Source organism: Poecilia formosa, unplaced genomic scaffold, assembly GCF_000485575.1.
Source record: "Poecilia formosa unplaced genomic scaffold, Poecilia_formosa-5.1.2 Scaffold273, whole genome shotgun sequence".
Lineage (NCBI taxonomy): Eukaryota > Metazoa > Chordata > Actinopteri > Cyprinodontiformes > Poeciliidae > Poecilia > Poecilia formosa.
The window spans coordinates 301,571-329,073 of record NW_006800212.1 but is presented as its reverse complement, the minus strand read 5'-3'; the positions used below and the strand labels follow the sequence as shown (position 1 = coordinate 329,073).

The following is a 27,503-nucleotide window of genomic DNA, read 5'->3' as shown; positions in this document are numbered from 1 at the left end:
AATTGCAGTACATCATTGCATTTGTTTGAGACATATGTTGTACAAAGTAAATTTATAAACAGATTTCATGTTTCTACAGTAGCGTAACTCATGTTTGAGGTGTTACCTTAAAATACATCCCCAGGTGTGCCTCCATTTAACTCAGACTAACTGATCGAAAGCTTATATAGCTTTGAAATAATGCTATTCCTGCATTTAGTGAATTGTAAATAAACAAGTAGTATTCCTGGTAGAACTGCAAATATTTGGTTTTATTTAATGGAGAGAATTAAAATAGTCTTTTTATACATTGTATGTATAACAGGTTAGAAAAGGTATACTACAGTTTGCAATAAAACTTTAATACAATTAAATCAACATTTCACACACATTAATATTCATTCACTATTAGGAATACTTGTTTGCGTTTGTATGCATAAAATGAAGAGTTTTGAACTATTCCCCCGACCTACACTGACGCACACTGACCGATAGAGGGCGCAGGAGGATAATTTGCTATTTTGACGTAATTTCTAACCGAAGAAGAAGAACTGGTGGGAAATTTGACATTGCGGGAAAGTTTGCTAACACACCAAAGAAGCTAGAGTTTTAAACTTGGACATGGACCGCTACGTTTTGGTTTTATCCTTTAGCCAAGGTGATGACCACTTGACTGGCGATCATAAGTGTAAGTCTTAGTTTCTTACAGACTTATACACTTCTATAAAGTCAGAGCTGTTGAACCTTGTTTAGTTAACCAGGTGTTTATGCATTTCATCAACCAACGTCTGTAGGTTTTCATTAACACTGTGACGCAGAAAATCTGTGGTTGGATTTCAACTGACTATCATGTTTTGTCCAGTATTTTATGATTGTGAAGTAGTTTCAAGGTGTAGTAGTGTAAATTAAGACGTGAATCGTCGATCTGTGATAATAGTAATAAATCCAGCTATTTAAAACAAAGTGTAAGAAGTTTTTTTTACAAGTCACTTATCTAGCTGCTTTTTTATATGACATTTCTGTTACAAGAAGAGTAGTGATGGGAAGGAATGTGCTCTTCAACTTGAACTTTTTAATTAAGAAGTAAACAAAAAAAAAATCTTTAGTCTAGTGAAACATTGTTTTTCTGCATCTAAATATCAGAAATGTGTTTTTACTTTAGCTAAGTTTACAACACACGACACAATATTTTAATAATTAATAATTTGCTCTGTGCTACTAAGATAAGTATATTTATTTAAGCAGGACTGTGTCAAATAAACCAACATTATAGTTTTAAGAACTTGACGGCGTTTTGTGACTGTTTCTAGGTCTGGAGCCATTAAATGATATCTATAAAAGACTCTTGGAGATTTCAGCTCAGGAGTCAGCAAAAGGGATTTCTGAGTTTCCAGGTAAAACAACTGATAAATGTGACTGAGATTACTTTACACATGTACTGTGTTTACACCACAATCTCTCTTGTTTCCTCAGCTTGTTCCCTTAGTGGCAGCCCAGCTACTGCACGGTGGTACTTTGCTGTACAGGTGTGCCGAGGAGCGACACAAGTGAGAAAATCAGAACAGTCAAAAACAATTTTGGTGATATTTTTCAAATTACCATTCTGGTGTTTAACTAGGGAATGAATCACAAAGTTAATGCACGTTTATTTTGTGATTTAGATGTTTGACTCAAGCTTTCAAAGATGAGTTTCATCTTTAAATCTCTAACCCATTTTTTTAGTTTTGCAGCTCTGATTGGGAAGAGTTGGGAACAAACTATCAGAGAACAGACTCTGAGGAAGAGAGCCTTACTACCCCCGAAGAATGTCTGACCTCTCTTAGTAACCAGGAGGCAGCAGATGACCTGCCACCTCTGGCAGAGTAAGGGCTGATTTTGTTTTTTGTACTTGTACCTTCTCCTTGAGTTTACATTTAGAACTCATTCATAAAACAAATCTGTGTATTAAACTTGTACCTATGATTATATCATTGCCCTAACTTTTACCCTAGACAAAATGATCTTAAGGTAAATTTTGTGTATTTTTCAAAAAATATAAAAGAGCACAGTAAGTATAAAGTAATTTATCTTTGTCGAGCAGGCTGTTAGAAGAGGCTGCAGACGGACTTCATCAGCTGACGGATAAGCTGCCTCCGCCAGGTAATTCAGAACGCAGCAGTCCTCCTCCCTGTGTTTTTGATTTTTCTTTTTTCACGCTATTGTTTAGAGTTTCTATATCATTACAATATGTATGTATGCATATGCGTACATACACATGCATATGTGTATGTATGCACACATATGCATATGTGCATGCACACATGCATGTATATATGTATATATATATATATATATATATATATATATATATATATATATATATATATATATATATATATATAGCTAAAAGCTGCCAATCACGAGGAATCTAAACCTCCCTCTTCAAGTTGTAGTCATACAGCCGTTGTTATAGTAATTAGGCTCAAACATTTGGACTTGAAAGAGGTTTGAAAAATTGCAGTTTCTTTTGAAGTAATGCGGGTGCTTCTCTGGTCTATCGTGAATGTAAAACTGAGCTAAAATGCTAAGCTATCAGTTTACTGATCTGTCTATGCTCTGATCTCCACCTATGGATATTGATATGACTAAAAATAAGAACAAGATCCAAGATTCATGCCACCAAGAATGGCTACCTTGGTTTTCAGGGCTAGGGTCTGCTTCAGTCTGTGGGTTTTTTTTTATTTTACAGTTATTATATTACTTTGTAATAAAAGTTATTACAAAGTTTTTGTAATAAAAGTTATTACAGAGTTCTGAAAAGAAGACACATCTTTTTGACTGTCATTTAACTCTTTCTTAGGAAAAGCCTTGCTGGATGTTCTGCTGCTGGCCTCAGCTGAGCCGTCCCCTTCAGCTAAAGACCTGCTGCCTCTGCTGGGAGCCCTGAAACACATGGCCTGCTGGCAGGCTGCAAAGATCAACATTGTCACACAGAACATTAGTGGGTGAGAAGGCAGCAATTACACAAAACATAAGATTATTCATTCTAAGTGACAAAGACATTAGACCAGTACAGAATGTGCAAATTTATGTCTACAAAAATGTTGACTTACGAATTGGTTTCTTGCAAATAAATTGTGTCTCAGATTCACCACTAGGGGGAGTTAGATGAGTAAAAATGAGCAAGCTTAGTCAATTGTTAGATCTAAAGTATGTTCAGTATAGTATAAATATGAACTCGTTGACAAAATGCCAATTCAAACCTTCAAAAATCAACCTGAATCAGGCTTTGAGATATAAAACTCAACTTAATGAGGAAGCTTTGCTTCCTTTCTTCCAGGTGGGAAAAGGTAGCATCCTCTCTGAGTGCACAACTACTGGAGCCTGCTAAACTGTTCAACTGCATCAACTACAGGGAACTGTGGAGAGGAGGCCTGGTTATCAGAGAAAAGAAGGTGAGGACTGGGATTTTTCTATCCAGTTTGTCAGAAAACAACCATGTATTTTTGGGAGGAATATGTAGAGATGACTGAAATTAATGATTTAAAGAAGAAACAGAACTTAAGAGAAAACCTGACCTCCTGGTTCATTTTTAAATAGTCTCAAAAGAAAACAGTTGTTTCTATATAATTGTCACTTCTTTTTGTCTGTTTTCAACTTTTAATGACTGTTGACTAACTACTAATACTTCATAATCATTTCATTTAGAGGTCTTCCAAAAATAAATCAGCAATAGTGAAATAATATAGATGCAAACACATACACAGTGCATAACAAAACTTTTTCCTCCCATAGTTTTAAGAGAAGAATATTAATAACGTTAAACAGTAAAGAAATGTCTTTGTAAATAATGTATCTCATGTTTTTCTTGTTTTTGGGATTTAAGGGAACTTTACTGTGTTTTGGCCAAAACAACATAACTATGATGAACAGTAGAGTGGGTGGTAGACATTCAGACCTCTGGTGGTGGTACCCAAAAGGGACGTCTCATGAAAGAAGAGGAAGAGGGGGGTTCTTTTGGATGATGTTTGCACATCTCGGCAATTTTATGTTGGTAGTTTTTCACACACAGGAATATATGGACTCTTTGAAAAACATGTGCACCAAAAAGCACACTAAAGAGAACAAGAAACAACAAATCCATAAGTTATTTTCATAAGCCTGAAGAAAATACAAGCTCAAAGATTTCTTGGTCTTAGTTTACTAGAAAATGTCATCTTTTGTTGTAAACTATGCTCAATGTGAGTGTGGTTTTAACGGTCCAGGCATCGGGAAGTCATGAGTAATTGAGTAATTAATTATAGACTGCAAGGATTGGTTGGGCGGTTTTTGCATTGGTTCTAACAGAGAAGAGAATCTACACTATGGTAAAAGATTTTTTCAAATGTTTCTTCTCTTTTGTCACACCTAAAAGTTTCAGTTTTTAAAATAAATTTTAACTTCAGCAAGAAGCTATTTAACGTAATCGAAAATGCAACACAGATGGATATTTCTGCTAATATTTGTATGAGATTGAATTTATTTTAAATGTGGAATTTGTAAGAAATTTGCACTGTAAACATATAGGTTGTTACGTCTAGTCTTAATTAAATTGCGTCTCTCTCTATATGAATTCCAGTTTCTAGGCTTGAATTATGCCTCCATTTTTGTTGATGTATCCTTTAATATCAAATTATTCATGTCGTCAGACCAGCCTGGAGAGTAAAGTTTTACACTTTTTTGTCTCTCCCTTGGGTGGGTGGAGGGGGAGGGCAGTGGTCTTTTACTGCTGTTGAATGAATGGACCAATCACTGCAGGTCATCGGTAGGTCATGGGAAATATCTTGGTGTTGCCAACTCTATGCTGGCAGCACTGACTGCCTGGCCCGGGCCAATGCAGCCTAGCAGAATTACTCACTGAGGATCACGCTAAACAAAGCTTAGGGGAACGGACATTTATGCTTCATTGAGGCACAAAATGTTTAGGAGCTGTTTTTGTCTGCAAGCTGTGTCTTTAGGACTTGTAGCTCAAGTTTTTTTTCTTTTTTTTTTTTTTTTGCTCTTTGTTTTTTATTTTTAATCTACTGTATAAAAAATTTACAGCATAAATGAAATGTTTTTTTAGCAGAAGAGATAAAGCATATAGCCACCAACTGCCTGGAGCATTTAACCAGCCTCAAATGCTGTGTGAATTTTTTACAACAGCAGACATGCAACCAAACTCTGTGTCAAGAGGATTGCACCTGTCCCCTCCAGGTTCACTTGCACACTAAAATGTTTGTATATCAAAACATTTTTCGTGTTTATGGTAAAACCCCTAATCTACATGCTTTAAGAACTAGGGGTTTGCTGATTGCAGGTTAACTAACAGACACATTTTTTTTTGTCTGAAATGTCACTAAATAAAGCAAGAAAGTCGTCAAGTTGGCAATGGGGGTTGGTGACTATTGTTGACTGCAGACATGACCTGGTGGGCCGGTCTATCAGTCAAACCTCTCTAAGGGGACAGCAGGGGACAATGGTTGATTTTTTTTTTTTATGGCTTTCCTGAGGTTGATGAGATCAGAGGATAAGAGCTGTTTCACAATCTGCCGATCACCAATCTTCCAAAATTAAGGAAATTGGTGTCGATGAGTCAATGCACCCCTATTAAAAACTATGTAACTTTCAAGTGTATGAAGATTAAGTAAAAATTACATTTTCTTATTATTTCAAAGTCTACACTGGCATCATGACTGTTTCCTTATTAACTCACTGATCTATGAGGTTGCAGGCGCTGGAGTATTCATTTCTCCTGTGGTATTTTGTCTGAACTTCATTCGGACAACATACCGAATGGTGTTTCTCTGAAATTTACTGTCATGTAGCTTGATTTTTTTTAAATTTTTTTTTTAAAAGCATTGCTCTGTTATTGTAAGAGGACTTTTTAGTTTCTGAAGGCCATAGCACAACCTTCTGAGAGAAGAGAGCTCAAGGTTTCTTTTAACACCTCCAACAGCCTCGTGATAGTTACATAATAAGTCACAGATCTGAAATGCTTGGCAGTGTTCTTGGTCCTTGGAGTTAAATAATGGTCCTCACTTGTTAAATTTTAAACAAAGAAATGTGCACTGTGTATAATGAAACTCTCTGAACTTTTTTTTTTTTTTTTTTAAAGTTTACTCAATCCAATTTTCTATAAAGGATTTTTTAATGCACTTGAGGACTCTTGAGTTTCATGAACCAGGGTTTGATGGGAAAATGTGACAAGTGAATCCGCCACTGATTCATGGTACGCAATTCATCCACAAAATGGCAAGGATCACATTTTGACTCTACTGTTGATAGGGAATATTTACAGCCATAAAGACTTTGAGAAGTCAGGGACTGGGTAAATAAACATCTGAGAGTGATCTGGAGCGCCTGGCACTCTGATGTTCTTTTACCCCAGCTTGTTGTGGGGAATGGGTCTCTGTGGAAAGGGCTTGTTTACTATCGAAACCTTAAGAAATTATGAAATATGTGCCTTGGAGGCTGAAGGGTCACCTTTTGAGTCTTTAGTGTCCACTCAGATTGTCTTTCAAAAATGTCCATGAACTAGTGTCAGTCAGTGTAACATCGCTGATGGTTACCAGGATTTTGGACAGTATTGTAATATCAGCAGTACCGCTCACTTGTCAGGGTTTAAATTGCTATATATGATTCATCCATATCCCATGGTGCTGGTTACTCCATTGCATGCAGGAGAGGATTTTTTTTTTTTTTTGCCTCTGCTGAGGCAAGCATCCTGCTTCTCCTTCACTGGAGTGACCTTTTCTGAGTCGCTGCCTTCAGAAGTAAGTGGGCTCCAGCTGCCACTTGCTAAAAGGTACACAGTTGGAGAGAGGAGAACACAGAAGAAGTCTCTAAAGAAAGCTCATTTCAAAAGGAACAACACTGCCTCAGTGCCTTGTGCTGCAGCTCGTGTTTCTGTATGAACCGGTGTTGGTATCTGTAACAAACTGCCATGTGGTAGTTGCATAACATGGCTTTTTTTTTTTCCAGCAAATGCTGCGTAGCAAGCACTTGCTAAAAAAGACAATTTAGAGGAAAGTCAGTAACAATAAAGGATTGCGTTCATGTGGTTTGTGTAGAACAGCAATTAATTACTAGCGGCCGCTGTGCTTGCTAAGAGAGCTTGTTAGTGATTTAATATTTTCTTCCTTCCCGTGTGTGTTTGCCTCAGTATGCATCAGAACTTCGCTTTGATGGCTTTTCCCTGCGCTCTCCTGCGCGTCGGATATCAGACTCGGTTCTCTTCCAGGCTCCCACCACGGATCACAAAGTAAACTCTGAGGCAAGTCTCTCAAAACCAATTTTTTCTGTCCCTGACCTTTTTAACACTGATGATTTTTTTATTTTTTATTTTTATTTTTTTTTTGCTTTAGATTAAAAATGCATTAAGTCCTGAACTTACTTTGAGCTTTGTTTTCGTGAATACATTTTAATACCATGGAGTCTTTGTTGTTGCTTCTGTCCTTGTGTGTTAATCTGAAGCCTGGGGAAGGTTTTGGCTAAATGGAGGAGCAGAGCGATTGAATTCTTGTTCTGTCTGTTCCTAGGAACCCCATTTGGCCTCGTCTTACCTCCCAGGTGTTTAGTAGAATGGAGACTATGCACTCTTCTCTCCTAATGGTTTCTGATGGCTGCAAGGAGATGAGGTCAAAATGGTCACTTTCTTGCTGGCCTTTAATCGCATCGCGGAACCTGTAACATTCAGGCAATTGAAGCGAATCGATTTTATCAAAAAAAAAAAAAAAAAAAGTGCTGACCTCTTTTCTTCCTCATGACCATTCAGCTAGAAAATTACATTTTTATTATATACATTCAGTTCTGTTGTTCATGGGGTCTGAAGAAGGAACTTTTTCTTCATCACCTTTGTTCACTCTGTCAGGTTTTCTGCTTTTGACATTTTTTCCGACCTGTATTTTTGTTTTGAATATTAAAAGCGAGTAAATAATAATTTTCTTGCATTTAAAATGTTAATTTAAGTGATTATGGTGATTTCTCATGGTTGAAACACTGAGGCTGAATCCAGCTAGTATTATTTATTTATGAAAAAGAAAAACAAAAAAACATCATTGTGCTGCACTTGCCATAATATTCTAACAATTACCAAATATCGACAGAGTTACCTTTGCCATAGATGAATGCCAGATCCGTGCAATGTCCAGTCCTAACGTGAAAAGCAGTTGTTTGTGGTAGTTGTTAGAAAGCAGAGAAATACATAAACATTTTTGCTTCTCATTAAAGTTCAACACTTATCCACGTTTCAATTTGCCACGGCAGCAGCCACCGTTTTAGACATGAACTGTGTCTGCAGAGACTTGGTCAAACTCATTAAGCAGAACCATTACTGCTGTAGTTTATGACCGTTATGTTCCTAATGTTTGTCTGTGGACAATATGCACTCATAAAGAGCTTTGTTTGCACAGTTTGTTTTTGTATCACAATGTGTTTTGCAACAATTGCATTACTATGCCTGGTACAGTGCAGTAATGGTCTTACTATAAAGATTACTCTGTTTAATTGTTGGTACTTATTAAACGGGACTTTTCCCAAGGAACTCAAAAGTAATGTTTGGCTTTTTTTTAATGGGCATTGCAAGGTGATCTTTCTGTTTTATTAATTAGACCATCAATAACTAAACATTACTTCTATGTGAGTGTTATTTAGGGAAATTTTGCAAGTATTAATTTGTACATCCCTGTTTATTTTATTGGTTCCCTGTTGCGATAGCATGTCTGTGTGTCTCTGTCCTAATTTTTAAAATGGCTCCAAAGTTTAGATGTGTCTCGGCGTTTGTTGTGTGTGCAGCTTATTTACTTGTCCACAGGGAGTAAAACAGAAAGCATATGTCTGTGATCTCATCAGACTCCTGTACAGAGAAACAGATGGCAACGATTGTTTTGGCATGAAAACAAAAATAAAAGAGCGATGACAACAATCATACCTCAGCACCACTGGGAAAATGACTTTTAAAATAACCTGCACACAAGCACTCGCATACAGGTTTGCTAGCTGTGCTGGGGGAAGAAGTGTTTTTGCTTCCATTTTCTATAACTGAGCTCATGATGATTTGTCCTGTGGACCCGCCTCCTGCTGGAGGTTCAGGGTGGATTGAGGCACAGCTGAAGGTACGAGGCCTTGGCAAGTTGAATTGGACTGAATTGAATGCACATCCCTTGTCACTGCTCTGCGTACTATCTGCTGTGGTTTTATTTATCTGATATTTTAGATGTGGATACTTTATTTTTAAAAAAAACTTTCTTGTATGTGGATTTTTTTATTTACATATTTTGCTCTCACTCATCCTCTGTCTGCTTTGGTTCTGCAGGTCTTCCATTATTATGCTCCAGTTTTAGACCTGGTTCAGGTGGTTGGTCTGTCAGAACTGCCCACCTTTCTGATGTCCAACACTCACTTTGAGTTGTATCCTTCCTAATGCATCTGCCTATGCGCACGTGTGTGTTTAAGAATAAAAGGAAAATTGGTAATATTTAATTTCCCCGTGCATTTATGGAAAAGGTCAGCACACTCTTTTTCAATTATAAAATTTCACACATCAAGACTAAAAAAATACTATGCTCTCCTAATGAGGCAAAAAGATAAAAGTAATCAGAGCCAAATACAATAATTACTTAATTATAATACACTGTGGTAGTCATTTAAAAAAATAAGCTTGAACTGAAACACATAAAAAAAAGGAAAAAAAAAACATTTTTCATCCATGTTGTGCTTTGGAATGGTTCCAATTCAAAAAATACAAAAGGGTTATTGAAGAACAAGTCAAATGCTATTCATATTAAATGCCTCTTGTTAAAATAAATCACAGTTACGTCTGAGTAGGTCTGTTTTCTGTTGCCTGTATTTTACGTTTTTCCTTTACAACAAATAAAAAGAGGCCTTTCTGGGAAGTCGGTGAGAGCTAAGCTTCTCTTGGACCAGCTGAGCACTCTCCGTGGAAAGGTACTGATCTGTGCTGTTTACACACATAAGATCTTTTCAAATATTTTAATATTCAACCTTGTAACTTAATTAAATCCAGTCAAGTCTTTCACAAACCTTTTGTGAATAGCAGGATTAAATCGAGGAGACACGTTTTTCATGCTATTTAAAGGACTGAGGCTTTTTGGGCGATCTCATGTTTATTTGGTCTTTCTCCCAGGTTGGAGCTTTGTTCAGCCTATCCTGTACGATTACACCCATCACCCAGCCTCCAGCCAGTCAGCTAAGCTCCCAGCGCTGGAAAGAGTGTTTATCCCGCACACCAAAGTCCTTTCTTGGTATGATTTTGCATTTTTAAGCTGTGAAATAAATTACTTGCAGCCCCTGAGATGTGGCCTGTCAACTTCTGAAATCAACTGCATCTGCACTGAATTATTGAGGTACTTTGTTAGGAATGAAGCCTGCGAGGGTGATATAAAGAATTATTATGGAAAATAAAACAAAAACGCTGGGCACATCGAAAAAACAGAGAAAGGCATGAAATAAATGATTACCTTCACCTTGAGTACATTTACATTCATACAGTAAATTGAACATGGATGATGTATTTTGTGTGCTTAGATCCTCAAATAAAGTGATTTATTATTAAGAGTACAAAAGTTGAAATGACCTATTCAAGAACTGAAAACGAGCTCCTCCAAAGCAGGCATTGCTGTGTGAAACAAACTGAACCAAGAAGAAAAATGAAACATTTTTGTTGTTTTTTTTTTTTTATCTATACTTTGACTCTCTATATATCATCTTGTCCTGCAGTGCCCGATGTTGAGGTGAAAGGTGAAAGTGCAGTCTACTTCCTGCTGGTCCAGGGAGCGGACGATGTCGGCTCTGGTACCTGCAGGGTCAGGTTGATCCATTCACACAGTCAGCTTAACGGAGCTGCTGCCATGGCAACCCTCTCCAGCTTGCTAAGGGAGAAGCCTATTTCATCAGGTATTTTATATGATAAGACTGTCGTGTTTTTGTGTCAGGAATATTTACTGAAATCTTGACCTTTGTATCTGTTTTTATTTCATGCACTGAGACTTTGTGCCCAGGAAACAAACTGTGTCCTGGTGGGTTAGATTGGCTGTGCAGACGGGTCTAATAACCTATTTTGTAAATGCACCTTATTTGTTTCAGAGCGGTTGTAAATCATTTGAATTCATTAGTTGAGCAGATGGTTTGTTGGTCAAGTCTTTGAATGAGTCTTGACCAAGTCTCATTCAAATGAAAATGTGTTTCATTTTAATCCTTGATTCCACTAAGACCTTCCCCGCATATTTCTCATTCATCCATTCACATCCACCACTTGAACAGTTGTACAGAAGCTACTCTCTAAATGCAGCACATTATGTTCTCACTCAGCACCCTTCTATAAAAACTAAGTTGAGATGCACCAGTCGAATATCTTGTGGCTGAATAATGAAATTTTTTTCTGTTTTACAGATTAAAAATCATTGCTGTCTTAACAACGAAAGGTTTATTGCAAAAAAAATTCTCAAAAAAACCCCAAAATAACAAAAAAAAAACCCTTTGTTCAGAGCAGGAAGAAGCCGTTTTTTTTTTTTTTTTTTTTGTTTTTGTTTTTTTTATCATTCACCAAACATGAAATATCTTGCAACAGTGCTATAAATTGATGTAATAACTCCTTTGTCTCTCTTTGAATTTTTAACTATTAATCTGGCTGGTCTAAAGTGTCGTTATGATCTCTACCTGTTGTTATTGTACTTTTTGTTTATTGCTGTATTATAATTACAGTACATATATCTTTTCATTGTTTTGCTATTTAATGGCTTAGGCCATTAAAATCTATGGTTTTCCCTTAATAGGCTTCCAGAGGATTAAGTGAACAAATCAAGCATGTCCCAGTTTTACAAGCTCATTTTAAACTTATTTTACCGTCTCAATTTTTTGATATTTCAGGATATATATTTCTTTCTATTACTTTAAATTTTGCTTTTGTTGTAACTATACGGGAGCATTAAGGAGCCTTTTTGTCATGATGGATCATAATTATCATGATTCTGTGTGAGAGAGACCAGTCTGTGTCAAACAGCCCTGCAGTTAAACAGGATTTTAATTTTATTTCAAATTAAAGTCAACATGTTTACCGAGTGAGAAATTAGCTACCTTTAGCATTTCCTGTAAACAAAAACATATTGCATGATTCAGAGAATAAAGATTACGGTGATGGTGAAAATATATGGCCAGTCTACTTGCTGAGTCATGCAATTAGAAGAAGGGTTTAATAGCCGTAATAAAAATAAAGATTTTGCCACTGATTATTGAGAAAAACCAATAAATATGTTTTCTTCACTTACCCGGAACTTCAAATCTTCTTTGATAGATGTCAGCCTCTCTACTTCTTGGTTGAATAAAATTAATTTTAAATTTGAATCTGACTATCAGCATCTTCTGATTCCAAAAAAAAAGAACAAAAAAAGAAACATTTAAAATTGAGCCATCAACTTCCTGTGCTGAAGAGTTGCCCTGTCCTCATATATAATGAGTATTTTATCAATGTTTGCAGATGAATGAATATCAGGTAGTCATTTGTTTAATGCGTTGTTCCAAACTCCTAACCTTTATTAAAGTGGAAACACGATGGTTGCAGAAGCTGACGGTTGTGCTCACCCTCTTGCCTATATTGCAGTAAACTGAACTCTAATACTGTTGGACTCCACAGATTCACTTTATTAAACCCACATGTCCCCATTTTTCTGTCTCCTTTCTCCTCCTCTTGTCTCTCAAAGCACAAGTTAGTCGTGCTTGTCTGTTATTATTTTTGTCATTTTTGACAGTATAATATTAAAAAGGGGTAAATAAGAATTATTCAGTGAGAATTTGTGGGAGTGAGAAGTAGAAGAGTGACGCTTACGAGAAATGGAGTTGTTGTGGATGGATGGCTGAGTTTGGCTATAAGTATCTAGAGAAGTGGACATGTAAGAAAGTCCTTTGGCTGAAAGTTTCTCATCTTTCTCTTTGGCTTTACATGAGATTTCAGCCCTGCTGTGAGGTGTCCTCTAGTGAGTTGGTGCTGTTGCTAACATTTTATGCAACCTTGAAGACACTGTCTTTTGTAGTTAAAAAGCTTTAAAATGCAAAGTGAAGCCACAGAAGGTGCCCTTTATATTAAAGAAGTATTTTGTTGTTTGGATAAGCTGACTCTTAGGTCACTTCAGTCACCGCTCCATTTTTGCAATGACTTGTGGCCGATTTACCATTTACAGGTTCAGCTTTCCTGGTATCTGTTAATATCTGCTATATATTTTTTTATCCATTTGACATAATGACCCCAAACGGCGTATAATTTGGCCTCTTTGTTCCCACATTAAAACTCAAATGTAAAAGTTAAACCAACCACCTGGAGTGCAACGTGGCTAAGCACTGAAATGGCCAGAACAACAGGCTCCATAGGAATTTAAATTACATTTTTAGTGTCCAATTGCTTCTGGGCTCAATTATTTTAAAACATCTCCCTGATTTTGAAAGTAGAACCAGTGCAATCACAAGTTTGAAGTGTGACATTGACCTCCAAATTCATCAGACTTAAATCCAATCAAATGAGTATCTTGGACCAATCCATGGAGGCCAGACCTCGAAACGTGAAAGATCTGCCACTAAAATCCTGTCAGACGGAATATCACACCTTCAGGTGGAGCCTTAAGTTACTACTGAGCAGGGGTCATAATGCTACGCCTAATTTATCCTTAATTCTTGTCTGTATGGCATTAAACATTTCCTCATCTGACAAGATTGTGTTTTTTCAGTATCAGGTCAACTCGTCCAACACAAATGAAATACACCTTTACATACTGTCGAAGACATAAATCCAGACATCTAACAAAATATAATCCGCCTTTTTAATTATGTTAACAATGAAAAGAGTAATCTGCAGTTGCATCTGTTATTTCATCCCTTTTTCTTTAATTTCCTCTCTTTTGATCAGGAGAGGCCGACAGCAACTTCCTCCATCCTTTGTTGTGTTTCCAAGGAGATTCTCTACTGAGGAGGGAAAGAAAGGTGGCCCAGGTTCAGGTGCTGGTTCTCAAAGAATATCTTAGTAAGTGAAACAGAAGATGATAAATTAAGAAGGAAAAACTGAAAATGTGTTTTATGCAGTTACGATTACAAGACATTGTGATCGTTGGGTGGTATTTGTGTAAAACTGTTGTATAAAATTTTAAAACAGCCCTGAGCAGAGTGTAACTTTCTGAGAGATTACTACACTTTTATTTCTTTAGACATGGCATCAAATAGCAAAATAGCATGTGGGCCAGCTGCAGAAGTTCAGCAGTTTCCTGGGAAGTTCTTTTGATTATTGTGAAGTGTGTGAGTTAAGTGTGCTCCCAATGATTGATGAGCCCTTTTGTGCTCTTGGGCGTGTCTCTGCAGCGTGTGTGTGTGTGTGGTCACTGTACCAGCTGAGGCTTGTGTGTTTCTAGAGCTTCATTTATCATTCTCGTTATGTTTCACCAGCTCTCTGTTAACCGTGAAACTTCAAAAATCGCAAAACAGCCTACGTTGTGGACTGTGCAACTTAATAGAACCAAATAGATTGTTTGATTAAAATACAGTCCAAACCTTACTGTTTTAAAAGACCTTCCTCTTTAATGTGGTTGTATTGGTCAGATATATATATATTTTTTGCTTTAGCAAGCTTATACCAGGTGATTACGTTTTCTTCGACAAAACTTTTGTTAATAGAATTGAAATGATTTTTCTAGCCTGAAGGGAACAAAGGCTATGTCACACTGTGTGAGAGAAGGGTTTTACTTTTATGCTACAACAAAGAAGGAGATTATATTAGGAGTGCACCGACTGCAGTTTTCTGCCCATTGACTGATTTGCGATTGGTCTTTTAAAAAGCCTGAGCTACCGATTCCAATTTTGGCGGATACATTGTTTTTGTCTGAAAAGTCACTAAATGTAATTCCAAAGTCACTAAATTAGCAACAGTGGGGAGATTGCTGATTTTCAGACCTTTGCGGACGTAGATAAGATTGTTTTCACAAGTAAGTATCGGCCGATCACCAAATATTTTGGAAATCAGGGCCAGTTTATTTGTGCATCCATAGATTATTACTATGTGGATATCATAAACCATTTTTAGAATGTTATATTATCTGTGATCATAATTAGCATTACCAGAGAAGGTAGACCCTGATCTTTTTTTTTTTCTCCAGATTTCCACACGTCGTCTACCAATATTTCCTAATTTAACTTGTACTGTAGAAGTTAGTTTGAAAGGACAAAACGGATCAACTATTCTGTAACGCATTCAACCTTTCTGAACTCTCATTTTTTGAAAGTAAGAGCCTGAATGCATTTTTACTTTTTATGATTGAATTTTTAAACAGTTCACTGCTATTGAAAATGGCTAACTTTACCTTCTTCGTCCAGTAACTATTTTCACACCAAACACTGTGACTGTTAGTGCGACATATTATTAGCTCTCAGCTTTGATGTCTTCACTAGCCAGAAGTTGGTAGCAACCATTTTCAGGTGGCTGCTTGTCGTGAACACAATCTAACATGTTGCCAAAACAAAATCCTGCCTCTGTTTATTTGTAACCAGGGCAGAAAGGAGAAACGTCAGCTTCGTGTTCGGTGCCCGTCAATGACTTGAAGGCCTTATTGAATCTTGCCAGGGAGCAGTACCTCAAGATGTTTGACTCCATTCTTCCAACCGCTGAAAAATGTCTGACAAATGAGCAGCCTGCAGAACGTACAGGTATGAAGCAAGAAAATCCCACAAACAAGGCAGCTCAACATTTTGCTTTGACACAGAATTCAAACCTGCACATATTTTCTCTCTCTCTCTCTTTTTATCTCGCTGTGTTTTAAATGCTGTTTTTCATTTTGTCTGATTGCCTTCAACAGTTTTTCCAGTTTAACAAAGAAATGTTTTATGATAACATTCAATGAAAGCTATTCGTCTCTGAATAAGATTTATCGCCTTCTTTCGAATTCAGTTTCTTCAGTTTGCTTTTTTCCACTAGAAAACAGAAAGTTCAACCCACTGCTTGCTAGAAAAAGATGCATTACTTGTGGCTGCTCATTGTTTAGCACATCAGTCTTCACAACATGTAGCCTCATTGGGTGACCATTTCAGAAAGCAGTAGCTTATGATTTGCAAATGAACCGTATTGAAAGGAATTAAAGCTAAATGTGTGTGGCGAAGGTAGCAGCAGTTCTAGCTTTAGGGCTTGTAGACCCAGATGTCAAGCAGCTTTCATGTCATAAATGCTTTAATATCAGTTGGAAATGAGTTTTCACTTTATTGTCCATCATTATTTTCATAGTTTAATCATCTTTGCTTGGAGGTTGAGGCTTTAGCTCAGCATGTGCAGTAACATTAATAGAAATTGTCGCAGCTGAGCAGTTACTTGATTTATTACCTCCCATAAAGTGCGCATTATTGTGTATTGTATATTCTGTATTTTGTGCCACTTGCATAAATACAGTGCTCCCGAACATTACACAAAAGAAGCACTTGCAAAAAAAAATAAAAAAATCAGGAACTTCGTTGATGAGCTGCTGACAGCATGTCTACCGGGCAACTCTGTTTATTTACCTGTAAATCCCTTTTCATCCTCCGTTCAAAGGAGCTGTGGGTTGATAAACTTTTAGGGCAAAGCGTCATCTCTTCACGCAGAAAACACTTTTCTCCCTCAGGCCATCGCTGTGCATGCGATGTTCATTCCAGCCGTTTTGTCAGCAGCGTCGACTGCCTGTCCCGTTTACCGTTACCTATGCTCCTCTTGTCCAAACGCAAGGAAATGTGCAGAGTTGGTAATATTTAGCTCGTGTTCATTCCTTCAGACTCCCATTCTGCCAGAAGCTCTGTGTGTTGACATGTATCAGGGGAAAGTTCAGATAACTCTTGTAATCCATCACGCAGCTCTTGTTGCTTACATTATGCAGCTTACGGCACCGTAGCTCTGTCTGCTTATCATGCACCAGCTTTTGCTCCTTAAAACTGCTTTCATGATCTGTGGGTTTCTCTTCACCTCTAATATACACTGCTCAAAAAAATAAAGGGAACACTCAAATAACACATCCTAGATCTGAATGAATGAAATATTCTCATTGAATACTTTGTTCTGTACAAAGTTGAATGTGCTGACAACAAAATCACACAAAAATCATCAATGGAAATCAAATTTATTAACCAATGGAGGCCTGGATTTGGAGCCACACACAAAATTAAAGTGAAATGTTCCCTTTATTTTTTTGAGCAGTATATAATGCCACATGCCTGCATGATGTCTTGCTGATTCTTTATGACAGCAGGACTTTTGTTCCTTGTAAGGAGCTGTGAATTTTTTTTCCCCCTGCATATGCATCTAAAAAAATGATAGATATTCCTCGCTTCTCCTCTCTCTAGTCATGCGCTTCTGTACGCTCGAACGTTTGGGGTGAGAGCAGAATGACTTACCAAGAGAACACCTGAGGTTTTGGTTTATGGAGGTTAAAATGAAGCCAAGCGCGGAGCCGCGGCATACAGTTTATCAATGTGGAACAGCAAACTTTTTTACTGAGGTTACATATGATAGATGGAATCAAAATAACCAATTATTGTAAAGCTAAAAGAAAGTTATATAAGGTTTCCCAGGATATCTGAATCATGTGTGTGGTGTCCATTTATATTTTGACCTTTTCATTGACTTCAGAAATCATCTGTTCTCTGTAAATTCATCTGTTCTGGAAAGGCCTCAGAGGTTTATTAGAGAACATTAGAGCTTCAAGAAGACTAAGAAACGCAGCAGACAAGTGTGGAGAAGTTTGAAACAGAAGTTAGCTTACGAGATAACGCACCGAAAGCTTTGGACGTCTAATGGAGGCAGATCGAAGGAAAAGCTTTTAAAGGCTGCAAACAATTGAAGCTCGGGTTGGAAGACGAGCCAAAACCTAAGACTTGTTTTGTCTAGTTTTTAAATCCAGCTCTAAACTGTATTATTTTTATTCCAGAGTTACAGACTGTCTCCCAACAACCATCTGATTGGCCTGAGAGAACCGTCCTTCACAATATAGAAAACCTGCAGAGAAAACGGCAGAGGAAGAGGTGAGCAAGGTTTTCCCAGTCGGTTTCCTCCAGAGCCGGCTTTTAATTCTTAGAATAAAGGTATTCATCATTCTTATATTTGTATGTCTCTTAGGCTTGGTCTGCTGGGCCCCGGCTCCACTGAAAGCCTCCTGGGCCCTAAAGACAGCCAGAGGGGCTCATCTGCTTTACTAGATGCCAAAGAACTTCTGAAGCACTTCACATCTGATGGCTTGCCCACAGGGGAGTTACAACCGCTGGCTATAAGCAGAGGGTAGGTTCTAGGGGTTCTGTTTGTGATGGGTTTTTTTCCCCCTGACTTGGTGCAAAGCATCTCTAAGTTGAACACCAAGAGTGAAGCTTTAACATCAGCTGTCTGAGATATTCATATGGAAACAGATTTTTTTTGGTTTGTTTTTACATTTGAGAAACTTTATTTTGTGTTTTTGAAGACTTCTCACAGAATTACCACCCACTTGGTGTTTATTCTGGTGCCCGGCACCACTTCAGGTCCTGGGACAAAGAAAAGAACAGAACTTATTATTTTCTTTCAATTCCACAAGGGTAGCAGAGAAAAAGTTTCCCAGTCAACAGGTTCATCCACTTGACTGCTGAAGGTAGTTGGTGGTACAGGATTAAAATGGATTGAATACAAATGTTTGCCACGCTACTCACAGGGTCTTTAGCGAGTTTTGGTGGGCAGAGCGTCATCATTATTTGTGAAAATTGAGTTTAATCAAAATATTATGAAGGTCTTTTGATTTTCTGCCTACTCTTGTGTCTCTCTCGCTCTATGTCTGCTGCTCCCTCTCTTCTCTTTCCCAACAGTAATAACATGTTCCAGTTGTCACCAGACCTCTCTCCCAGGACAATCAGCAGGATGCCCTTCAGCGTCGCCTCTTCAGCTCATTACCATGGCATAGAGTCAGTTTCTATAAAGCCCTCATTGCTCTTTCATGACAGCAACTTCTAAAGGATTAAACGTGATGAGGCTCCGATTTAGACCAGGCTGTCTCTGTTTGCATAGATTCTGCCTGGATAAGCAGCGATCCCTGGACAGAGACCAGGCTTTTGTGCGCCTCCAGTCCCGTCTGATTCGCTACGAGACCCAGACGACCTGCTCCAAGGAGCCCTGTGCTCTCCCCTTTGCCCTCAGCCCCGCCCCCTCACCTGCTGTCATGTCAGAACCAGGAAGTGTTCCCGATGGAGAGACCCTGCAGAACAACGAAGTACTGCAGCTGAAACGCAGGTCCTGGGACACTGACGTAGCTGGAGGTTATCCTCGCAAAAGGTTTGATGTTTTATGTTCCTCTTGTGAGGAATGCGAGTTGATTTAGTAAAACTAAGGAGAAGTACATCATCATTTAAGGTTTGTTCCTCTCTGTGTTCATCAAGGCTGGTGAAGTCGGAGAGCAGCGACTCGCTGTGTTCGCAGAGCAGCGGCAGCAGCGGCACACATCCCGCCATCAGGTCTCTACGGCAACAAGCAAGCAGATCCCAGTCCGCCTCCTCCTGTACGAACCTCTCCTCAGCAACAAGACGCCCGTCAGGTAGGACAAGAACATTTGGAGCGGAAAAGAGTTGAAAGAAACGAGGGACCCCGCTGTGTCACAACTCTTCTCTAAAATTTGTTTTGCTGTTTCAGAGTGGAAGTAGCTTTTATGCCTTCACGTTAACGCTTCCATTCTAACTCTGCAGGCTTAGCGACTCTGCCATGTCCAGAGAGGCCGAAACCCCAGCAGCAGAAGGTCGTTCAGGGACAAGCAGAGGACAAACCGTCCAAAGAGTCTCGCTCCCAGAAACACAACAGGGTGAGTGATGCATGCCGCGCTATGCTGGTTAGTTTGCCTTTGTGCAACATGGCAGCGTTCCTTTACCAACATTTGTCTTAATCCTTAATTTGGAAGTTATACTGATTTTTTTTTTTTTTTTAACACTTTATACTTTACAAAATCACTTCTGATTTCATTCAGGATCTTTATCCAGCTGTGTCCAAGTTAATTCATTAGCTTCTCGGGTGAAGTTGTGCTTCCCCTTATTCTACATTGTTTAATGTACAAGTAGCAACAAAGCTGCCCCACAGCATGATGCTCCCACCACTATGTTTGACAACTGGTACAATTTTCTTAGCTTTGAAAGCTTGACCTTCAGTACTCCAAGCATACTTTGTACAGGACTGCTTCTCACTCCATGCAGATTTAAAACCTATTTCACTGTGCAGAAGGACACCAGTGTTCCAGTGTTTTCCATTTTTCAGATTTGAGCCTTGCTCTTCGTTGCCAGATTATTCATCCTAATTAGTTTCTTTTAATCTCAGGGAGACTATTTGTGTTCCATGTTTGAAACATGGTTGTTCCTGTGTTTCAAAGCCCAGGCAGTCCAAGGAGACTAACTACTTTATATGAGCTTCACAAATTCAATTATGCTAGGCTATAAAAAGCTTGAAATTTCTCTTCATCCTTCTAATGGACATTTATTCATAGGGGTGTATGCATCAGTGTGTATTTTTCTATGTGTAGATTAAAATAAATCCTCAGTAAATTTCTACCTTTTCTTGTTTTTAAAAATTGTTGAATGCAGTTTAACTATTGACCCTTGTAGAAAGAAAATGTTATATATATTTTTAATGTGCCAATCATGCCTTTGATAATTATATATAAACTGTAGAAAAAGGACAAACATCTCAGAGCGATATCTTTACTTTCACAAGTGTTTTCTACCAAAGTAGCGGGGAAAATTATTGGCCACACTGAAACAGAGAGACACTTCTTTTCTCTCAAAGCAAACATAATATTTTTTAACAAAAAGAAAAATACAATGCCAATCTGCCATTTAATAGAAAAAAAAAATCTATATACTGACAAATGTCCTTTGTGACAAAAACATCTCAAAAGTAAAAGGAAAAAAAAAACCCTGGTGTTTTTATACAACTTTTGTATTGATACTCATTAAAACTCTTACTGCTTTTCATTTTTCTCTCATTGTTGTCAAAACAACAGATGCTCACTATGAAAGATGGGCTTTTATACGTTCTTCTAAATACTGCTCACATTTATATATTTATTCACGCCATGTGAATCTTTTAAATTATTGAACTATGTAAGATGACATAAGTAATGCATACTGTTCCTTTATGAACTTTTAAACAGCTGACACTTGCTGCCATGCAGGAGCTGAGCCTGCAGCTTGATATCTTGAATTTTTTTATTGTTTCTATCTCGAGTCTTTCAACGTTAAGATTTGCTCTCCCCAGTATTTACACGATTCTTTTTTTTTTTTTTTTTAACAAAACTCTGTAAACAGCTGAATATTCCACCCCCACCCAACCACCACCAGTTCTAGTGGCAGATGGATACACAATCAAACCCACCGTCTGTCTGTCTGCTACAGATGAGAGCCATGCAACGGCTCCAGCAAAAATAAATATTTTATATTCTGCACTATTCACATTGACTGTGTGGGTTGCATTGTAATGCTGCGGCTTATTCACTTTTTAAAAAAAACAACTTTACTATCACCTACTCCCTGCCTCCACAGCCACACACAGAGTTTCGCCCCTCATCCATGGGATTCACACTCAGAAATCCACGCAGGACTCGGCATGGAGTCACAGGCCCAACATTCGGCGCGCGCTCCGCCTCCCGACCTTCACTCGTTTTGATTTCCGATTACTATGCAAACTCGCTTAACGTCCGAACCCGAGTGAAGAGGAGAACAGTTGGCTCTATTCAGAAACAATGATCGCTCTCTTTATTCAGGACAGAGATTAAACGCTGCCTTCCCACTCCTCCAGAGACTGAGAAGCACTGATGATTTCTCACAATAATTTATGGCGCTTCCTCAGAACCGTCGCTGTGACAAGATTAAAGGCGGATCCATTTATTTCAGGAATGTGTTTTTTTTTTGTTTTTTTTTCCCCTGTCAGGCCACTGCCAGTGAAATATTTCCATGTTTGTACCTGCAAGCTCTCTCTGTGAATGTAGAAGGCGAGTAATTATGTAAGAGCGTCAACCCCTCCCCTCCGTCTCCCCAACAGTAAAGACACTTTGACTTTCACTGTTTTTAAAAGGAAAACTATGCTAAAATTAGTCTCTGTGAACTGAGTTTGCATTAGGTGGTTGGGGGATAAACAGAACTACTTTTTATGTTCCCACAGATGTACTAATACAAAACTGTGTGCTCCTCCTCAGATGCTGCAGGAGATTGTAGCTAAAACGCTCAAACACCATGGGATCGCTGTCGAGCATGAGTGCTTTGAGGCCTGCAGCAAAAGACTGTTTGATATCTCCAAGTTCTATCTCAAGGTTTGTCTCATTAATGCCCTCACCTTGCCGTTGTTAACCTTTTATTTATCTTGTCTGGCTCTGTAGTTTCAATGCTCGTTTCAGATTTTTTATTTTTTATTTTTTTTTAATTAATTTTTCTTCTGTCTTTTTGCTTGCAGTTTCTTATTACCTTCTTATTAAAGTAATACAATGTTTTAAAAAAAATCAAAATATATGAAAATAAATGTTTTTTTTTTGGAAATTCAAGGACCTCCCAGGTTCTTACCAGTGCATTTGTGCAAAAGAAAAAAACTCTCCCAGAGCTGGATTGCACACTCCTCAAAAATTGTGATTTGTGTGTATGTTACAGAAGAAATGAAATGTTTTTATGTTTTTTTTTCCACATCAAAAAACGAGAGACTTTTAACCCTAAAACTGACTTTTGATGGGCTACGAAGTTGGTACGGTGAAAACTGAAGTTAGAATATGACATTCAATAAAAAAAAAAGAAAAGAAAAATTGGAACAAATATGTTATCTAACATTTCTTTTGCAGTTTTTAAAAGGACCCAGGTGTAACAAAAGCACATTTTTCTAAAACTATCCGTCTTTGGTGGCTAACGCTGACATCTTAAGGTTTGAAAATGAAAGGATTATGTGACTACTAATGTTTATGATGACATTCCTAAAAAATTTAAATAATGTTCATCATCAAGCTGTGTGGTTTTGAAATCGCTGGCCTTTACTTTAGGCTTAGACTGAGCTAGAATAACATTACCTTCAATAAATGTTTCCTCTTTTAATATGTTTGTATCTTCCCAGGATCTGAAGACGTCTCGGGGTCTGCATGAAGAAATGAAGAAAGCAGCCAGCAGCAACGTCAAACAGGTAACGCCATCGTCCACCTGTTTGGTTTTCTTTTCACAATTCCCATCCCGCTGACTTGTTTGCTGTCTCTGTTTTGTAGGTTGTTGACTGGGTGTTGGAGAAAAGCTCAAAGAAAGGGAGGTGATCATCAATAATGAGCGCCGCAAAGACGTTTTAATTGATGTTCGCTGAGGTTTCGCCTCAGTGAGCAGCTCTTCTTACATTTCAACACAGTCGTGAAAGTGATTGATGTTTTAAACTTTTGATTGGTTTTAGATTAAGCTCATTTAATTAACTTAATCCTTTTATTTGATTTTCTTGCCTTTTTTTGCTTTCCAAAAAACTTTTCAAAGAAAACCCTTTTTAAACTTGTATACTTTCGTGTTTAAACCTACTGATATACTCTCAAGCCGAAAAAAAATCAAAAATAAAACAAAGCAGAGCCACCCTGCTAAGAGGCCAGGCTGGCTGGCGGTGAGGGGGATGCACATTGGTTTGTTGTTTTCTGTTATTTTAGTCTTAAATTAACTTTGCTCCTAAACACACCAGTAATTTTCTTTGCATATATTTCATTTTTTTAAAAACGCAATAAATGTATTTTATCTTTAGTGCACATTTTGTTATATTGTGGGAAAGGAGGTATGGCTGTGTGACAAAGATATTAGGGCGTGTTATATTTAAGAAGTGCATTTTCTATTATATTAAATGACCAGATCTGAAAACTTTCAACCCAATAAGGACGTTATATTTATTTTCACAGCATAAACAAAGTCTTGAGCATCTCGGGTCATATCTCTCCTGTTTCTGTTGGGATTACATCGCATCTGCAAGGAACAAAATATTACATCAATACAGCAATTTTCAAACCTACACTATTTAGTATACTCTATATATATAGTATAAATAGTTGTTTTTTTGTGATTCTTGATATTTGTAATTTCCTATTTTAGTAATACAAAATACAGTTACGCTTCCAAAGAAATAGAGGTTTTTGATTTTAACATGACAAAAGTGAACAAGTTTAAAGGACATGAATACTTTGATTATTGACCGTAGACACTGAAGAGACATCAGTGGTGACGGTCTCTTGTGGACTCGGGTTTACAAAGTTTGTAATAAAATCTAGAAACAAAGTTATATTGCATAACACGTTAAATCTTAACTACAAGCACTAAACATATTACTACGTTGTTACTTTGCAATAGCCTTTTATTATTTTACAGAGCAGGTGTCGAGAAGTTCATATTTTACTAAACGTTAGTCAGAGCTTATCTGAAAGAGCAAGGGTTTGTCTGAACTAAAGTTATTGCGTCGTCACGCATGAACACTGAGCTCAGTCTAATTTAGCGAGTTGATCCTGAAGGCCAAAATCTCTAGCGTAACAATCAGCTCTAATCTTAACTGCTGTTGAGTGTGTCTTCGCTAAATATCTCTTTTCCTGATCAGCTGATATCTATGGATCGACGTCAAAGCTGTGTCATTGCAAGGTTCTGTAAAGATAAATTTGGTGTTTGTTTTGCAGAAAAGACCTTGAGTCAAACTCTGGGCATGTGTAAAAACAAACTGCACTATCTCCCTGTATTCAAGATATTCAAATAGACCAGCAACATTGTCTTTACGAAGGAGGAGATGCTGAATGGTGGCTTTTTTCGATAGTGGTAGCACGAGCTCAGCTTGGCAGCAACGAGACTAAATTATTTAAAAAAGTTACTCTTTATCGGTTCCAGAGGAGGAGGAAAAAAAAAATCATCACTCGAGTTCAAGGTTGGTTTTTCTTGTGGAGAAACAACTCGACTGTTAGAAGCCTGAATCATTCACGGATGGGTTCTGCAGGGCACATTACGTGAATACAGAGAACATGAAATGAGTTGGCTGTCTGTTGTTGTTGCATGTAAAATATATGCTATTAATTCTTGTTCCGAGGGCTTGAAGATGAAAGAAAAGATGAGAGGGGTCACCTCATTTATGAGCTGCTTCCTTAGAAAACCTCAAGCTGTTTTAGCTGGAGTAACGTTTGTCTCACTGAAGGCCATTCTTCAAAATGCAACTCTACAAAGATTCATCTTCTCTCCGTGTTATCAGTAGTAGAGCGTGTGCCTTTTTCCATGGGACATGTAAGACTACAGCTTATACATTACCGTCAGCACTGTGGACAATTGCATATGCAGGACCAAAAGCGATCACACCACCTGAACCTTTCCACAATTTGTCATGTTACAGTCCCAAACTTCAGTGTGTTTATTGGGATTTTTTCTGACTAGTAGTGTGCAGTCGTAACGTGGAAGACAAATTACACATGGCTTTTCAATATTTCACCTCACATGTTGCGAGGTGAAATATTTAGTCTGTTACCCTTACTTGAATTGATACAGAAGCTTTTTAACTCGGGTGTAAAGCGGCAAGGAAACACCTAAAACATGCAGGACATGTGGGTCCTGAAGACCTCCAGTTTATATCAAAGCCTTCTTATGTTTAAATGTTCCAAAGTTCACACCTAAATCTGGTTTTGCAATTCCAGCAATGCTAACTGAGTTTGAGCTGTTTTGTAGGGGATTAGTTGCATTAGTGGATCGTATTTATGGGCACTGGAGAAAAAGTGTCTGAACTGTCAAATAAAATCCCAATAAAGCAACATGAAGTTTGTGGCTTTGATTCAGCAAAGAAAAAAAATAATGATACGTAAGAATACTTTTGCAGCAGACGTGTGTTGGCCTGTTTGCTGCAGTTGGGACAAGCACAATCTCAAAGCTCGAGAAATCAAATTACTAAAAAAGAAAAAAAAAATCTGTACAGTAAATTACCTGTCTGATAGCTTTAGTGTGATGAATTTGCAACTGGAGGACTTTATTTGAACGCTTACCTGCACATACACTGAGGTAATCTCAAAGGAGGTTCCTTGTCCCTCCGCTGTCTCTTATCGGTCCAAGTGGTCAAAGGAACCGAACAGCGGCACCCCTGGAGGATGTGCAGAGGACTCTTCGAAACTCACTTGCAGTTCAAGTAGAGTATGCTGCGCTCTTTTGGAGACATCCTCCAGGACCTCCTACACCGTGTGTACAGACGCAGCATTTTTTTTTTTTCTTTTGTTGCTACAAACACATCCCCCTCAACCATAAGTCTCAGCAGACAATAACAATTCATCCATGGCTGATGGATGACATAAAATCCGACTGCTGACGCCAACAGGATACGAGGAGGAAGTGTGTGCTCACTATAAACTGAGCTCATTTAGGCAGTAAAAAGCTGTTTGTAATGGACTCGGTGTGGCAGGAACTTAAACAGACACTGTCACTTCCTATACAGTAATTAATGGGACATGCTGCAGTCTTCAGGCAAGCTTGATGTTTAACCTCATGTATAGAAATCTCTCTCAGAGCGGTGAAGAGTTCGGTTTACCTGAGCTGGAGCTGTGACAAGCAGCAAAATGAAAGGAAGAACTCCCATGAGGAAGGGAAACTCACAGAACCCTGCAACTGTGCATTTTCTCCAACAGTAATTAGTGCAGAACAGACTACAAAGCTGCTATAGCCAAAGTGTGTGTCACCCCGGTACGTGTGTGTGCTTTGTTTTGTCTCGGCATTGGTAGGTGGCTAATTTGAGCGAGAGCGTCAGTGTGTGACGGCGCTTGTTTTGGTGGGAAAGGCAGTGATGCAAAAAAACAAATATCGCCAAATGTTTCATGAGACTCGATGAAAGTGGGGAAGCCTTTAGAAGAAATTACAGTCTGGATTGCACCATCCAGTCTGCACAACGGCAAACTTTTCTTTTTTTTTTTTTTTTACACAGAAATAACTGGATAGACTGACAAGTAACAGACAGCTTTTGTTGCACAGCTGAGCATCGTTGAAACTAATGATGCAAAACAAAAACAAAAAACAGCAATTCAATTTTGAAAATTTCCTAAAAGTTACAGCCTCTTTTCCTTTAGGGATGGCCTATATCTAGCTATAGCTATATGATTCTCTGGCATGTGAGTGTGCCTCTTTGTTGTCCTCTAAGTGCTAGATTTTAGTATCTGTAGTGGCACTTCAGCTGCTTCCGGCTGAAGATGAAGTATTCCAGGAATACTCAGAGGGGAACAGTCAGGAAAGTTGACAACACTGAACTGGGAACAAGCTGCTGGTGGCTTCATGCTGCATTTAGCTGTGAAGTCAGAGCTTGGATTTGGAAATATCATCACAGCTAAATTCACTTAGCTGACATCCAGGTGGAACTCGGAGAACCAGCGGGAACGGCCGAAAGTTTTGCTCAGGGCAGACGTCAACCATTATGAGCTCTGTGTTGTTTAGTCATTGTGGAAACGTGTTCAGTACATCAGAGGATACACCCAGCACTGCTGGATGTTGACTGACTGAAATACTAAGAAAAGAACAGATACAGATGC

The 27,503-nt window shown here is 38.2% G+C and overlaps 1 protein-coding gene across 2 annotated transcripts; it reads left to right on the top strand.

The window, feature by feature from the left end:
• Window positions 1-23,846, top strand: mtbp (MDM2 binding protein). 2 transcript variants are annotated; one of them, XM_007571066.2, is made up of 23 exons: window positions 1-667; window positions 1,290-1,373; window positions 1,453-1,526; window positions 1,702-1,841; window positions 2,060-2,118; window positions 2,819-2,963; window positions 3,299-3,413; window positions 7,142-7,252; window positions 9,293-9,387; window positions 9,858-9,924; window positions 10,124-10,241; window positions 10,717-10,893; window positions 13,892-14,005; window positions 15,520-15,675; window positions 17,916-18,009; window positions 18,104-18,262; window positions 18,817-18,912; window positions 19,016-19,279; window positions 19,384-19,538; window positions 19,687-19,799; window positions 22,179-22,292; window positions 23,075-23,140; window positions 23,220-23,846. In XM_007571066.2, exons 1-23 carry the CDS (start codon window positions 601-603, stop codon window positions 23,262-23,264), a joined length of 2,628 nt encoding a protein of 875 aa, XP_007571128.1. In that variant the 5' UTR covers window positions 1-600; the 3' UTR covers window positions 23,265-23,846. The 2 variants fall into 2 exon arrangements, with proteins under 2 accessions (XP_007571128.1, XP_016536718.1); XM_016681232.1 differs by having other exon boundaries at window positions 18,814-18,912.
• The last annotated feature ends 3,657 nt before the right edge of the window (window positions 23,847-27,503 follow it).

What these genes read in the sequence shown, in the direction of transcription:
- mtbp (XM_016681232.1), top strand. Translation starts at nt 601, where the DNA reads ATGGACCGCTACGTTTTGGTTTTATCCTTTAGCCAAGGTGATGACCAC. An exon ending in CACACCAAAGTCCTTTCTTG is followed by an intron (nt 10,242 to 10,716) that starts GTATGATTTTGC and finishes CTTGTCCTGCAG; the next exon opens with TGCCCGATGTTGAGGTGAAA. An exon ending in GCAGCCTGCAGAACGTACAG is followed by an intron (nt 15,676 to 17,915) that starts GTATGAAGCAAG and finishes TTTTTATTCCAG; the next exon opens with AGTTACAGACTGTCTCCCAA.